Source organism: Barbus barbus, assembly GCF_936440315.1.
Source record: "Barbus barbus genome assembly, chromosome: 47".
Classification (NCBI taxonomy): domain Eukaryota; kingdom Metazoa; phylum Chordata; class Actinopteri; order Cypriniformes; family Cyprinidae; genus Barbus; species Barbus barbus.
The window spans coordinates 6482674-6497804 of NC_136725.1; the positions used below are offsets into that span (position 1 = coordinate 6482674).

The window sequence follows — 15131 nt, forward strand, 5'->3', positions numbered from 1 at the left end:
CATAATCACGGACCTTCAATGTTGAAGATTCGATCTCCAAGAGTCCCGACAATCTCTATAAGCACCGCCTCCTCAGACACGTTGAAAAAGTATTTTTCGGTTGGATTGCTGGCTATTGACTTAATCTCAGTGATGAGTTTACTTGTGTTAATGTCATTCCTTATGTAATACCCAAGCACCTAAAACATTCAAAAATCCATTTCTTCACAACATTCAAATATACTGAATATTAAGACCCATATATGAATTCATGACTGCATATCTTTTTTTTTTTTCACTAACCGCAATACCAAAGCGAGTGATATTTTGGCTCTCGCAGGCCGGGATAACTGTGCTCCTCAGGTTTCCATCATGCGACTCTCCATCAGTTACCACCACCATCACTTTAGTGGCCCCAGGACGACCTCCGTTTTTGGCTAGGAATGCATTCTTTCTATGAGAGCCAATCATCCAACAGACATGCACACCAAACCACAAAATGAAAAGAAAATGTTTAGTGTAATAACTGTGTAAAACTATAATCTAAGAACTATTTCAGAAATACAATGATAGTGTTTGTGCATATATATCAACTTTGGGTACTTTTTGTTCAGGGATATTTTTTACTACTTATTTACCTTATTATTATTATTATATTAAACATGATAAAACGGTATTTCAAACTTTTTTTCATACCTTTATTTTTTTTTGCAATTTTTTAAATGGCTATTATGTATCCTTTTATTTTTGCTTGAGATACATGAAATAAAAGTGATACTGTATATGAAGCAAAAAAACAAAAACAAAAAAAAAAAACAGGAAAATATAACTTGTAAGTGTAATATTTTGATGGTGTGTCACCTAATCACACTCTAATAATGCCAAGTTATGCAAAAAGTGCAAAATATTAATAACTAAAATAATTCTCCTGTAATGTTTTTATATCCAATGTTAGACATACAATTTAAATGTGACGAGTGTCACGAATCTGGTCCATGCTCTCCCGGTTAACCACCACCAGAGGTCACCCGTTCACCACATTGACTTTCAATCACAACACACTGGACTCCATTTCCCACAATGCATTGCACATATCACAGCTGTCACCATTCACACATCCCACACACCTGATGCTCATTTCACATTCACTCACTCTCTATTTAAGCCTGGGACTTGCTCTTGGTCAGGGCAGAGTATTGATCTGCATTTAGTGCTCACCTAGCGCTAGCTGCTTTACCGTGCCGTTTCTGTTTTGTTCCTGTAATTGTTAGCGTTTATCACTCATTCAGCGATAGCAACTTTACAGAGCCATTCTTAGTCTTGTCTTGCCTTGTTTATCTTGCCGTGTCTGACCCTGCCCGTGTTTCCTGGATTTACCCCTTTGCCTTGCCGTTTGGACTGTGTTCGCTCCCCGTTTGGATTATTGCTGTCGACTCTGGATTATCTCTCTGCCTTGCCCCTTTGGATACTGTTCGCTGATCATCGACCCACGTTTGCTCCACAGATTGCTGTGTCTTGCCCTTGCCATACCTGTTTGCCACTGTCTGACCCTGCCTGTTTCTGACCATGTTTTATAATAAAGCCTTGCATATGGATCCGCACGTCTCACGTCTCGTCAGCCCCATAACAACGAGTGTGTTAAAGGAGAGCTTATTTATCTTCTTAAAGTCCCCATATTTGAAGAAATATATATTCATATGCTGTTAAAGGAGGCTTGTTCTGTACTGTATTTCAGTAATTCCCTCAGGGGAAGTTGTTTTGAAGGAAATTTTAAATGAATCATAACTAACATTCCTTTTCCTCGCAGGCATAACATTTAAATGCTTTTGGGAAGAAAATGCTAACACTTTAGTTGATGTGTTGCAATAACAAATGCATATGGACAAGATGGCTAGATGTCCATAAAAACCCATTAAAAACAACCATAACAACCCATGAGTTACATTTGAGTAACAAGGTGAAGTAATCAAAAAACTAAACTTGCCTTGCCAGTAACAGAGGAGAGGTTTGCTGAATTGCACATAAGCAGAACCAATTATATTAGATAAATTATGTAATGAATATGTAATCTTGCCATGTATCTATACTATATAAACTGTTGTATTGCTTTAGTTGTGAGGATTCTCTGTGACTGGTATGAGGTCCTCCTGGCCATGATTAAAGCATATTCAAAGGCATCGTCTGGATTCTATTTGATTACTGTATAGGTGTAGTCAAACACTAGAGATGTTAGTCCCAAGTGATAGTGTTCAAAAGGGACGAGACATCGTCTGACTCTACGTGCATCATCAGAGAAACGCCAAGAGTATAAATTTAGGGAAGTTATTAACGTAATTTCGGGAGGAGTACGCCCATCTAATCTTCCAATTAAGTATAAAAGACAGCCTCTTACCACTTCCATTGCTATTTCTTTCGGCATCCCTCCTCCTCCCCATCTCCTCCTTTTATGCATATTTATTTATCCTTCTGCCTATAGGGGGCTATCAGAGCTTGAGTAGAATAATCTCTCTGAGCCCTCCATTGCACACATCAAGCCAAATCTGTTTACCATTAAAGCTAAGATTATATTGGCACACAAACTCGTGAATTAGCGCTTTGGAGATACGTCTCCAGAGACGAGACCTCAACAGGTATCTTAAGTTAGGTGTGTGAGGGAATTTTTACCACATTGCTCAGAGAGAATCATGCATACCTTGCAAAATCAATGGCTTTGAAAGTATTAGTCTCTAATCCTTGTTTCTGCTGAATATTTGAAGCTGCTTTAATCATGGACTCTTTTGTCCGATGGGAATTCAGGTAGAACTCAAACGAAGTGTCAACAGCGTACTGCATCACAGTCACCTGTTATGAATGAAATCAAAAATATTTAAACAATAAATATAAAAAAACCTGCTAAAATGTTACACCAGCTGTCTGACTTGCCTGAGTGCTTTGAGGTCCAATATCTAAGTTTTCCAACAGTTTCGTGAGGAAAGCAACAATTGGTTCCCATGGGTATATACTGTTGGATCCATCCAAAACTATGGCAATGTCCATTAGACTGCCACAAGCTGTGTAGACAAGGAACGACACAAATGTTAACAATTAGATCACCCAAAGATGAAAATTCTGTCATTAATTACTCACCCTCATATCGTTCCAAACCCCTAAGACCTTCGTTCATCTTCAGAACACAAATTCAGATACTTTTGATGAAAACCGAGAGCTTTCTGACCCTGCATAGACAGCAACACAATTACCCCATTCAAGACCCAGAAAGGTAGTAAGGACATAATTAAAATATTCCATGTTATAAAGCTACAAGAATACTTTTTGTGCTCAAAGAAAACAAAATTAATGACTTTATTCAACAATTTCTTCTCTTCGTAGCTTTATAAGATTACGGTTGAGCCACTGATGTCTGATGGACTATTTTAATGATGTCCTTACTACCTTTCTGGGTCTTGAACCTGGTAGTTGTGTTGCTGCAGGGTCAGAAAGCTCTTGGATTTCATCAAAAATATCTTAATTTGTGTTCTGAAGATGAACAAACGTTTTATGGGTTTGGAACGACATGAGGGTGAGAAATTAATGACAGGATATTCATTTTTGGTTGAACTATCCCTTTAACATGAACAGTAAATTTCATAGAGAGGACAAAGAAGTGCATTCATACTTTGAGCGGCAGGCGAGAAGGCCGACTGGAGTGTAAACTGTGAGCTCACTTCAGCACAGACTCCTGGGTAAAAGTACAGACTTCCACAGAGCTGAGCCCACAGAGGACCACACGTCTGAAACACAAACATAATGTAACAAAATATGAGTACCAAGCACATGCTACATAAACCACTCAAATGCATGCAGAATGCATGCACTTAATTTTTCAAAAAATAATATAACTTCTTATTAATCATTTATAGACATACGGGGAACTTCCTTGGTGCGGGTGCCAAAACAGCATGTTAGAAAGTAAACAGAAAACAACAGTCTCACCATAAACCCGCCATTTTTGGTTGTTGGAGTCAGAGTGAGACCGAGACTCATATTGATGTTGTTGCTGTTGGATATGCTTGGCACATTGACAGAATCTGAGAGCACATTAACCACAGTGATCTTCAGCTTTACTACTTAATAATTCTAAAAGACTTATTATTAAAATCCAAGGCTTTGCTTCTGAACTTCACAGATACTGTCTTATGGACACTGTTGATGACGACACTGGGAATGATGGGAAACATTTGCTTACTCTGAAGGTTAAGTGACTGACAGCTGGCTCCAGGGCTGTTAATATCACACTTATAGATATCTCCCTTCCGATTCTGAGGGTATCCTTTCCATGGTGAACCCACGAGAAGCCTGAGGAGCAGCAAGAGGTGTTAGATCAGTACTATCATCCTGAAGTACAGGATCAGGTGAGGTTTCTGAACACAGAGCAGTTATTAAGGAGTACACCCACAGTAGGGTGTATATTTGGAAGCATATCTGAGATTACATGCGTGTAAGTGCACTGGGCATGCATTATATCATCTAAACACACCCACTAAATTACACAGAATATCACTACTAGGTTGCCATTATGTGATAAGGTGCTCTGCCCAGACTAAACACAGCATTCCTCAAACACTGACTGACAAGCTCAATCACTTCACATCCTGTGACAGTAAAAAACAACATCAATCCTCTTAGGCACACTGCACAAACCGGGTTCAAATGTGTGTGGGGTATGTATTTATATATGTACAGTATATACATATTTGACAAATGACAAAACTTTATAATAATAATAATAGTTTCATTTATATAACGCCTTTCCAGAGCTCATGGACACTTTACAATAAACATCAGTAATGCTTTAATTAAAATTAAAAATGTCAATACAAAAAAATCTAATTACATTAAAAATACAGGTAACACTTTAGAATAAGGTTCCATTTATTAGCATTAGTTAATGTATTAACTAACATGAACAAACAATGAACAATGCATTTATTACACTATTTATTAAACTTTGTTAATGTTAGTTAATGAAAATACAGTTGTTCATTGTTTACTCATGTTAGTTCACACTACATTAACTAATGTTAACAAACACAACTTGTGAATTTAATAATGCATCAGTAAATGCTGAAATTAACTAAGATTAATAAATGCTGTAGAAGTATTGTTCACTCTTAGTTCATGTTTACTAATGTTGTTAACTAATGTTAATAAATGGAACCTTATTCTAAAGTGTTGCCAAAATACATATTACATAATATTATACATAATACTATTGTAACTGAATAACTGAGAGCATTTATAAAATAATAATTAAAAAAAATATAACAGAATGGGTAACAGGGTTGACTATTTAAGCTATACTAAGTAATAATAATAATATTTAATAATAAAATAATAGTTGTTGATAAACAGTAATAGTTTTTGATAAATATTTGTTTACCATAAATTAAAGTCAACAATCAATAATATTTGGTTAACATTTGAATGATTTAGATTGACAAATAAGATCAACACAATTTGTAAAAGAAAAAAAAAGAAAGAAAAGAAAAAAAGAGAAAGAAAAAAGAGAGAATGACTTTAACATTTCTTCAAACCATGGATAGTGACTTTATTTCCCCTTCTCTTCTATTATAAAATAAATATGTAATCATAGTTTTCTTAAAACTAGTGTTGCAAACTTTCTGTCAACTAACTGAATTTCATATTAGACTCCATTGAGCATACTGGTCTCTCTATGGTTTAACTGTTATTCTATCATGACAATTCTCAGAATATTTGAACATGGTAATGGATATGAAATTGTTAATGTATTTGGTGGAATAGATCTGCTACGCTGCTGAATTGCTGCTGCTGTTGGTTATTGCTGTATTTGTAGATTATTGCTGCTGCTACAAAGCAAGTACAGGAACTTGGTACTGCCAATACATACGCTGACACATACGCTGATATGATGCTGTGAGTATTTAAGACATACTGCTGCCACACAAATACATTCAAGATTCAAGATTTTTTTTATTCGTCACATACACAATTATACAGAGTATAACCAGCAGTGAAATGTAAGTCAGGTCCGCTCCAAGGACAGTGCAATTATGTAGTATACAAATATTAAGAAAAAGAAAAGTAGAAAAAATAAAAGAATAAAATAAAATAAAAGATAAAAAAAAAAATATATATAAATGTGCAGGTCAGTATGTTGTTGACTTGAATAGTAATATAAGAGGAATGTGCAAAAAAGTTGTACAGGGTATTTAAATAGCAGCAATATGAGGTAGAGAAAAATGAATAGCTTATTGATATAGTGATATTTACATGGAGTCAAGTGATGTTATGACACAGAGTTAGAGTTTAGGAGCCTGATGGCCTGGGGGAAGAAGCTCCTCCTAAGTCTCTCAGTTTTTGCCATCAGGCTACGGAAGCGCTTACCAGATGGAAGCAAAGTGAATAGACGGTTACCAGGGTGATTAGAGTCCTTGATGATTTTGACAGCTCTATTTTTGCAGCGTTTGAGGTAGATGTCTTGCAGAGAGGGGAGAGCAGACCCTAAGCGCACAACTCAGGACTTGCTTTGCAGTCCTGATTGGAGCTGTTTCCATACCACACTGAGATGCACTGTGTCAATACACTTTCTATGGTCCCTGAATAGAAAGTTTTCAGGATTGCTGGTGAGACCCTGAATTTCCTCAGCTGTTGCAGGTGGTACAGTCTTTGCCTGGCTTTCTTAACCTGTGTTTGGATGTGTGTAGTCCAAGTCAGGTTCTCGGAGATGTTTACACGAGGTACTTGAAGCTACTCACCCTCTCCATAGGGGTCCCACTGATCATAAGAGGAGTGTAGGGCCGCTGCTGTCTCTTCCTAAAGTCCATGATCAGCTCTTTAGTTTTGCTCACATTCAGAGAGAGACAGTTGTCCTGGCACCATGATGTGAGTCTCTCTACCTCATCCAAGTATGCGGTCTCATCGTTGTTGGAGATGAGGCCCAGAACCACAGTATCATCAGCGAATTTTATAATAGATGTGGAGCTGTGAGAGGACACGCAGTCATGCGTGTAGAGAGAGTAGAGCAGGGGACTCAGGACACAGCCCTGTGGGGCTCCTACGTTCAGGGTGATGGAGTTTGAGCTGAACTGGCCAACTTTCACCACTTGAGGTCTGCCGGTGAGGAAGTCTTGAATCCAGTCACAGAGTGAGGAGTTCAGGCCGAGGTCTGTGAGTTTAGAAGCCAGCTTGATGGGGACTATAGTATTGAAAGCTGAGCTATAGTCAATGAATAGCAGCCTTACATAATTCCCAATTGTTACTGTCCATGTGTGTGAGGGAAGAGTGGAGGACGTGAGAGATGGCATCGTCAGAAGATCTATTGGGGCGATAGGCAAACTGAAGGGGGTCCAAAGTATCAGGTATGGAGGAGCAAATGTGGCTCTTAACAAGTCTCTCAAAAACCTTCATGACTATAGATGTGAGGGTAACTGGGTGATAGTCATTCAGGCAAGAGGGTTTATTGTTCTTTGGCACAGGGATAATGATGTATTTTTTTGAATAAGGTGGGAACCACGGTTGTAGCAAGGGACTCATTAAAAGATGGAAGTGAACAAACCAGCGGGCTGATCAGCGCAGGACATCAGAACACGGCCGGTTATCCCATCAGGTTCGGCTGCTTTCCTGACGTTCACTTTCTTTAGCGCCCTCCGAACCTCATCCTCCGACACGGTGATTACAGGATTATCGCTGCTCTGCCTGCTGCTTCCTGACGCGCTGGACAGCAGAGTCGCGCCACCGCCGTTGCAATCGAAGCAGCCGTAGAAGATGTTTAACTCATCGGCCAGCAACGGATCTGCTCTCACCTCTGCGGAGGATTTGTTTCCGAAGGCACAGATGGTCCTCAGTCCCTGCCACATCCGTCGAGAGTCATTGAGCTGGAAATGAGACTCAATTCTCTCTCTGTATCTGTATCTCTCTCTGTATCTAAATAGCATATATACTGTAACCCGTAACAAATCTATACAGGTGGAGCTGGAGAAGGTGGAGGGTTTCAGAGGAACTCTGAAAGCACGCTACAAACTGCTCTAGTGAATGTTAAAAAAAGCATTTAAATGTAAAGCAGTACGCTCATTGGCTGAGTATGCAACATGAACCAGTCAGCTTGTGCCAAGTAGTTTAACGCTGTGTATATCATCAATTTGCTTTACAACCCATCAGCCTGCGTCATCTAGAGTTTCATGACAGAACTTGATATTTCCCCTACACAACAGTACTTAATGAGTGTCACAATTTTAAGAATTTTAAAAAATTGTAACCAGGGAAGATGCAGTAACAGGGTTGCATGTAAAATGTCTTTCATAGCTAAATATATATTTGGTCATTAAAATGAGTTCAACTGTAATTACAATAATTTTGCAGTATTACAGTAGTTTGAATATCAGTTCAAGAGAGGTCAAATGTTGAGATTGTTCCACGTTGTTGTATAATTTTAATAGCTGGTTAAGGGGTTAAAGGGATAGATAGCTCACCCAAAAATGAAAAATCATCATTTACTCACCCTCAAGTTGTTCCAAACCTGTATGAGTTTCTTTCTTCCTTAGAACGCAAATGAAGCTATTTTGAAGACTGAGTGTAACCAAACAGTTGACAGTTCCCATTGACTGCCATAGTATGGTTTGGATACAACATTCTTCAAAATATCTTCTTTTGTTTTCAACACAAGAAAAAAAATTCACACAGGTTTGGAACAACACCAGGGTGAGAAAATGATGATATTTTTGGCAGAACTATCCCTTTAACTACCTATCATGTTAGGTTAGTTTTAATTAATAGTTTTGAATTAATAGTCTTTCATATAGTTCTCACAACAACTTCTTCTTATGAGTAAAAAAGTAATGGGATTCAGTGTAGGGAAAGTTCAGGGAATTTTCGAAAACATGACGTACATAAGTACATGTGAGGAAATAGATACAAAGCCTTCTGATGAAAAGGACTGTGGTTAATAATGACTCATTGTCTATAGAAATAGTTGTTAGGGGTCTCTAATGTGTGTTTTGTGGGATGTCAGACAGAGCTAATGCTGGACTCACAGTGAGAATGATGTCACCAGCACCCCCCAAAGCAGCCCACGCCAGAGCAGGAAATGCCTCATCTGACCTGCTGCACAACAGCGAGGTTCTTAAGAAATACGTGCATTTAAAGACCCAGCATTCCTTCTGTGCAGCAATTATGGGGTTAGCAGATGCTAGGAAAGTTGTGCCCAGTGTTTATTAAACTTTTCTTTGTGCTTTAGAGGAAATGTTGTATATTGTGTACAATGTGTGACTTATTGCTGGCTTTGGGAACATGTATTACCATAGCTGGTATGTGGGAATAAGAGGAAGACCTTCATTTTCCTTCAGATAGATGCTAGAGGAACTTGGTCTCTTTGTGATCTCCATGATACGGAGCGATTTAACGGCCACAGGAAGTGTGTGTGCTGTATAGTGTGTATTGAGAGGAGTGATACTGTGGGGGAAAACAGCTATCAGAGAGTGTGCGCTGCTATGCGTACAAACATACACAGGGCAGCATGTCACAGGCCTGCTGCTCAAGTCATGTGACCCATTCAAAATCAAATAAACACTTGGGAAAAAGGCATGTATCCTAGTTTTTGTAGTTATATTTATCACTACTGTTCCTCCTGGAGAATGTGTTTGGAAAATAAAGAGTTTTGCTTGACTGGCATAATGCAATTGTACGCAAATCGAATTAGAACTATATAATACAGTGTTGCTACATGAGTTTCTTATTATTCCCAATAAACTAAATCCAACAAAAAAATCCAAACAAATTCTTAAATAAATAAATAAACATTTGTTAATTATTATTAGTGTGCAAATAAAAATAATGGTTCTTTTTATTATTAATGTTGAAAATGTATTTTTATTAATAAGATCAATTATTATTTAATTAATAGTATTAATATTTTTCAGGATTCTTTGATGAATAGAAGGTTCAGAGCATTTATTTGAAATAGAAATCTTTGTAACATGTCTTTATTGTCAATTGATCAATTTAGTGTGTCCTTGCCGAATTAAAATATTAATTTATTTTTAAAATCCTTTTTACCCCAAACTTTTAAATGGTATTGTATCATGGTTTTCACAAAAATATGAAGCAGAAAAACTGTTTTCAACATCGATAACACTAATAAATGTTTCCTGAGCAGCAAATAATCATATTAGACTGATTTCTGAAGGATCATGTAACACTGAAGACTGGAGTAATGAGGAATAAATTATTTTACAGTATACTCAAATAGAAAATAGTTATTTTAAATTGTAATAATATTTCACAATGGTACTATTTAACTGTATTTTTGATTAAATAAATGCAGGTTTACTGAATATAAGAGACAGAAATGGTGAAAATCAATTAAATGACCACACAATTTCAATTATATTTTATGTCTTACCATTTTCCTTGACTGTTGCTGAACTGTTGAACAGAGTAACCAAACTGTTCTGCTGCCAACTGTGAGAAGATCTTAGCTCCAGAAGTCCCCACATTAAAACCTTGAGCTTTATCGATGCTGAAGCCTGTAGAGACATATACAAACATCAGTCTTTTGTCTTATATACAACATACACATATACTAACAACACTAACAGAAAAACAAGAATAAGGAAGCAGAACAATATCTGGTCTGATAAGCTACATTATATCCTCTGTCTTTTTTTTTTATGCAGACAAGCTACAGCATGAATGAGAACTAATGCGAGAGATGGAGCAACTGTGTGCAGGAAAACTTTGATGTGGTCATTCTTGGAGATAGTAAACATGTACCGACATATTTACTCACAGGGATGAACCTCACGGTTTTGTGAGAGAGCTTTACGGGTCGAATAACACGAGTGTGTCATTGATAAAGGAACAACTGTTTTAAAATCTATTTTGTTCTAAAAATATTATATTTGTATTCATGCTGGTTTCATATGGGTTTAAACTTTTTAAAGACGAGTGTCAATTTAATGATTTGTTACACTTTGAATTATGTGAGGGCACACATATTTTCAAAAAAGTTCTTAATATACTTTAACAGTCTCAGTTATGTTCCTTTGCACCGATACTGACTTTTGGTGAGGATGTATTCAGCTGACTTTGAGTTCATTTAGAGACTCCTAAAATGTAGAAACATGCCTGAGCAGAGCTTCACTCTGATGAGTCAACCCTCCCTGTGCATCGTTAAACATCTTTATCTATCTTGGCCATCTGGTCTCTCTGTTTATTTTTATGTTATTATTTTAATCTGAAGCTCAGTAGAAATGACATAATCTGCTAAAAATATGTGTGATCAACATGAACGAAGTAACATATAGTATGTCCTCTATATGAGTTCTCCATTCATTACTTAAAGAGACAGACACACAGTCAGCCCACAAAGACAGCCTTTAAACAGTGTAGTGAGCAGCAGTGCTGATGGACACATGAAACGAGACAGAGGATGAATTAAGTCATGAACAGAGCTGAACGGAAACAAAGGAAGGAGAGGTCAGACTGTGGGGTTAAAGAGAGAGAGAGAATGTGCTTCCAGTCCGGTGCCCTTATTATGATCAGTAAGCCAGTTTAGACACTGATTTTTGACACCATTCAGAACAGAAAATAACTACAACATTTTTGCCAAGCATCCTACACCATTTAACCATGATGTTTTGACCACTGTGTGGGTAAAGCCACATTTATTACTAATGATAATCTGAATAAATAATTATTCTAACAAGTAATATAGATCAGTAACTTCAGGCAGTTTGTGGTTGCCACACGTTTCAAAATAAGGGTGTTTTCAAAACCTTTTTTGGTTAACCAAAGAACCTTTCTGTGAACAGTTGTTAAAATAACATTTTACATTTATTAATTTAGCTGACGCTTTTATCCAAAGCGACTTACAATTGCTATATATGTCAGAGGTCGCACTCCTCTGGAGCAACTAGGGGTTAAGTGTCTTGCTCAGGGACACATTGGTGTCTCACAGTGGATTCGAACCCAGGTCTCTCACACCAAAGGCATGTGCCTTATCCACTGCGCCATCACCACCATTAAATAATCACCACCATTTAATAATCTAAAGAACCTTTTGCACTACAAAACACTTTTTTTGTGGAATAGAAATATTCCACTGATGCAATAACTGTTATTTTTAAGAGTGCAAGCAACTTATATTCAATCAGAATTTGGAATTTGTTGTGTTTGTCAGTACACCGAAAAATGCTTTTTGATTTTACTTTTAATTTTAGACAAACTTTTTTAGTTGAACCTAGGGAGTGTATAGCCTACATAATACAGTTTTCAAATTTTTAATTTAATTTACAAAACAACAGCGTTTTGGGGGACTGAAAATGCGAACCTTTGAAAACGGGTTTCAAAGGGCAAGGTTTTGAAAATGATACCGTTATGTTGACATCCGACAGAGTTTCTGTAGAGGGTATCTTTTTGTGGTTACCACTGTGCTGAGGTTGAGTGTGGCTGTCATGCATAAGTGTTGCATGCTTGTCTTTAAGCCCAGCATGTGTTTTGCATACTAAATATGACATTCATATTTCATGCATGCAAATACAAATTACAGTTAAACACTTATTAGCAGCACTGACATTACTAGCAATGAATGAAGCATCTATCACATCATACACTAAAGTCCACAGGCATCAGTCAACAAGCTGACCACAAGCTCTACTCTTAAACACGATGAAAATCACACAAACTTCAGCAATGGAAACTTTTAAATCCCCAGTATAACTGAACATTAAACCATAACAGGTCTTTCCCTTTACTCAAAACTAGGGCTGTCAACGTTAACGCGTTAACGCATGTGAATAATCTAAACATTTTAACACGTTAATTTTTTTTACGCAAATTAATCATTTGATATGGTTTGACCCCAACTTTTTGCTGTCATCGCAGCGCGGAAGGAAATTACTGTCTGCGTCCCAATATGCACACTATCCATCCTAAATTCTATGTGATATCAGTAATTTTCAATACTATTTAGGGCAGATAGGGTATATAGTATGCACATTGGGACGCAGGGATTGTGTGATTATGAGGAGCCGGACTAGACAAAAGTGAAGCGAACGTGGAGAGAGAGAGAGTGAGTGTCAGAGAGAGAGAGAGAGAGAGACAGTGCGCGAGAGATATACTCATATATGATAAGGGTACAGAGAACCAGTGTTGCGGTTTCCCGCAAAAATTGGGCTATTTTGAAAATAGAAAAATTACAGAGCCGTGGGTTGCGTGATCGCAAAAGGAATTTATTACAAACACTCGATGGTGGTTTAAAGTGAGTTCTGAGTAAAAGTGTACTATTAATCTCATAAACTGTCTTATGTAGCATGATGCTAATATTAGCTTTAATGCACCTGCAGAACAGGTCCAATTCTTCTTCATAATGCATTTTATCATAATACTTCATGTAAGGTCGCAAGAAAATGTTTTGTTGTATTTATTTAGAAATACTTTTGATAATAGTTGGGTAAATGTGTCCTGGGATTGAAGCGATGTGGCTTGGTAAACGTTTTATTGCCAGTATAAAGGCTGATAATGGCTGATTTAAAACAAAAGAATAATAAGTCTAGCGGAGATGTGAAAGGTTATGTTTCCTTAAACTAGTTTGTCATGCATTCCTTTATTTCAACACATTTACAGGTAAATTCAAGTATTTAAAATTTGCGATTAATCGTGATTAATCACAGTGCAAGACTGTGATTAACGCGATTAAATGTTTGAATCGATTGACGGCACTACTCAAAATACATAAATAACACCTAATCTCAATATTCAAACTCTAGATTCAGTCACCTGCAAAGCATGATGGGAACTAAAAATCAACAGCACAGTTTCAGTTTACCAACCAAACTGATTCATGGACTTCCCTTTTACAAATTTGAAATTGTATGCAAATGACAATCAAATTAAATTTTCAAGAATTGCATTGCTAATGTAAAGTACGGTCTAAAATATGCAAATCTGTCGCCTTGATTTTGTACAGTAAAAAACTCAATAATACATGAAATGTTCTTTCTAATAAACATTTATTGAGTTTATTAATGGCTAAATTAAGTGAAACTGTCAAACTTGGCTATGTCCCAAGTTACATTAAATATGTAGACCGAAAATTATTATTTTTTAAATAAACCCATCAACTTATAACCCTTTTGTTTGTCAAAGTGCAAAACATGCTAAAACCAAACTACTACATGTGATAAAATACCAAATTGTGTGAAAGTGCATAGTTTACATGCACATCAGTTTATACAGTGAACCACAAAAATGTTCCTCGCAGACCCATTTAAAGGAAACGAAAAGACTAAAACTAGTAATAAACTTCTCACATACACACAAAAATCATTCATCTCCTATACAAAATATTTTCTCAAATGCACTGAGCTTGACATATTTACATCGCCTACAGCACTTCAGCGTTGTTGTCATTCAGTTTTACAGCATGACGATATTATAATACAAATAAACCTGCATGTTTGCATAAGTACTTACACAGAACAGCGAGAAGTACCTGCAGAATATTCATTTTAAGTCCACAGTGCCATCCACCATCGAGCTCATCCAGTCCAGTGTGAGTGAACGCTGGAGCCGGGAGGAGGAGGAGGAGGAAGAGGGCGGATTGCTGGAACACCTCAGCTCAGCTACCACAAACTAAACCCAAGCTCACACCTTCAAAGTAAACGCAACCATGTATGGTGAAAGTACGTCGAACAGGTGAAAAGTCAGCCTATCCATTGCGAAGCAACAGAATATGATGAAAATCAAAAGCTTTTGCCAAATTTATCGGCGCACAGCAATACTTAGGTATGACTATTTTTAAATAAAATTGCTACAGATCGACAACGGCTGCATTGGAAAAATTGTGCTATTATCTTATGGAGATTAAAATTACATTGATCTATTTAATAATATCTATTTTTGTTTGCATAATTATTTAATGTTGAAAATCTCAAAATAATAATAGTAATAATGATAAGAAGTAGTAAATTATAAAATAGTAAGTAATAATAATACCAACTATGAAAACTTTTGATTCTGAGAACTTTGGAAAAGGGGAAAACAAAAGTTGTTTTAAGAGGTTTAAAAGTAATGACATTCTGACATTTTAAGTGTGACTTGTATACTGAACAATAAGTGCTTTGGTAAACACAAAC

General features: G+C 36.8%; 1 protein-coding gene across 1 annotated transcript in view; it reads right to left on the minus strand.

Annotated features, from left to right (window-relative positions):
- itga2.2 (integrin, alpha 2 (CD49B, alpha 2 subunit of VLA-2 receptor), tandem duplicate 2) overlaps window positions 1-14529 on the minus strand; it is a gene marked incomplete at its 5' end in the record, with an annotated part of 28180 nt that extends 13651 nt beyond the window's left edge. Inside the window, 10 exon segments of the mRNA XM_079410857.1 lie at window positions 14-179; window positions 283-433; window positions 2672-2820; window positions 2902-3029; window positions 3635-3749; window positions 3952-4046; window positions 4205-4314; window positions 10397-10520; window positions 14470-14503; window positions 14509-14529. Coding sequence (XP_079266983.1) covers window positions 14-179; window positions 283-433; window positions 2672-2820; window positions 2902-3029; window positions 3635-3749; window positions 3952-4046; window positions 4205-4314; window positions 10397-10520; window positions 14470-14503; window positions 14509-14529 — 1093 coding nt within the window.
- Between the last annotated feature and the right edge of the window lie 602 nt (window positions 14530-15131).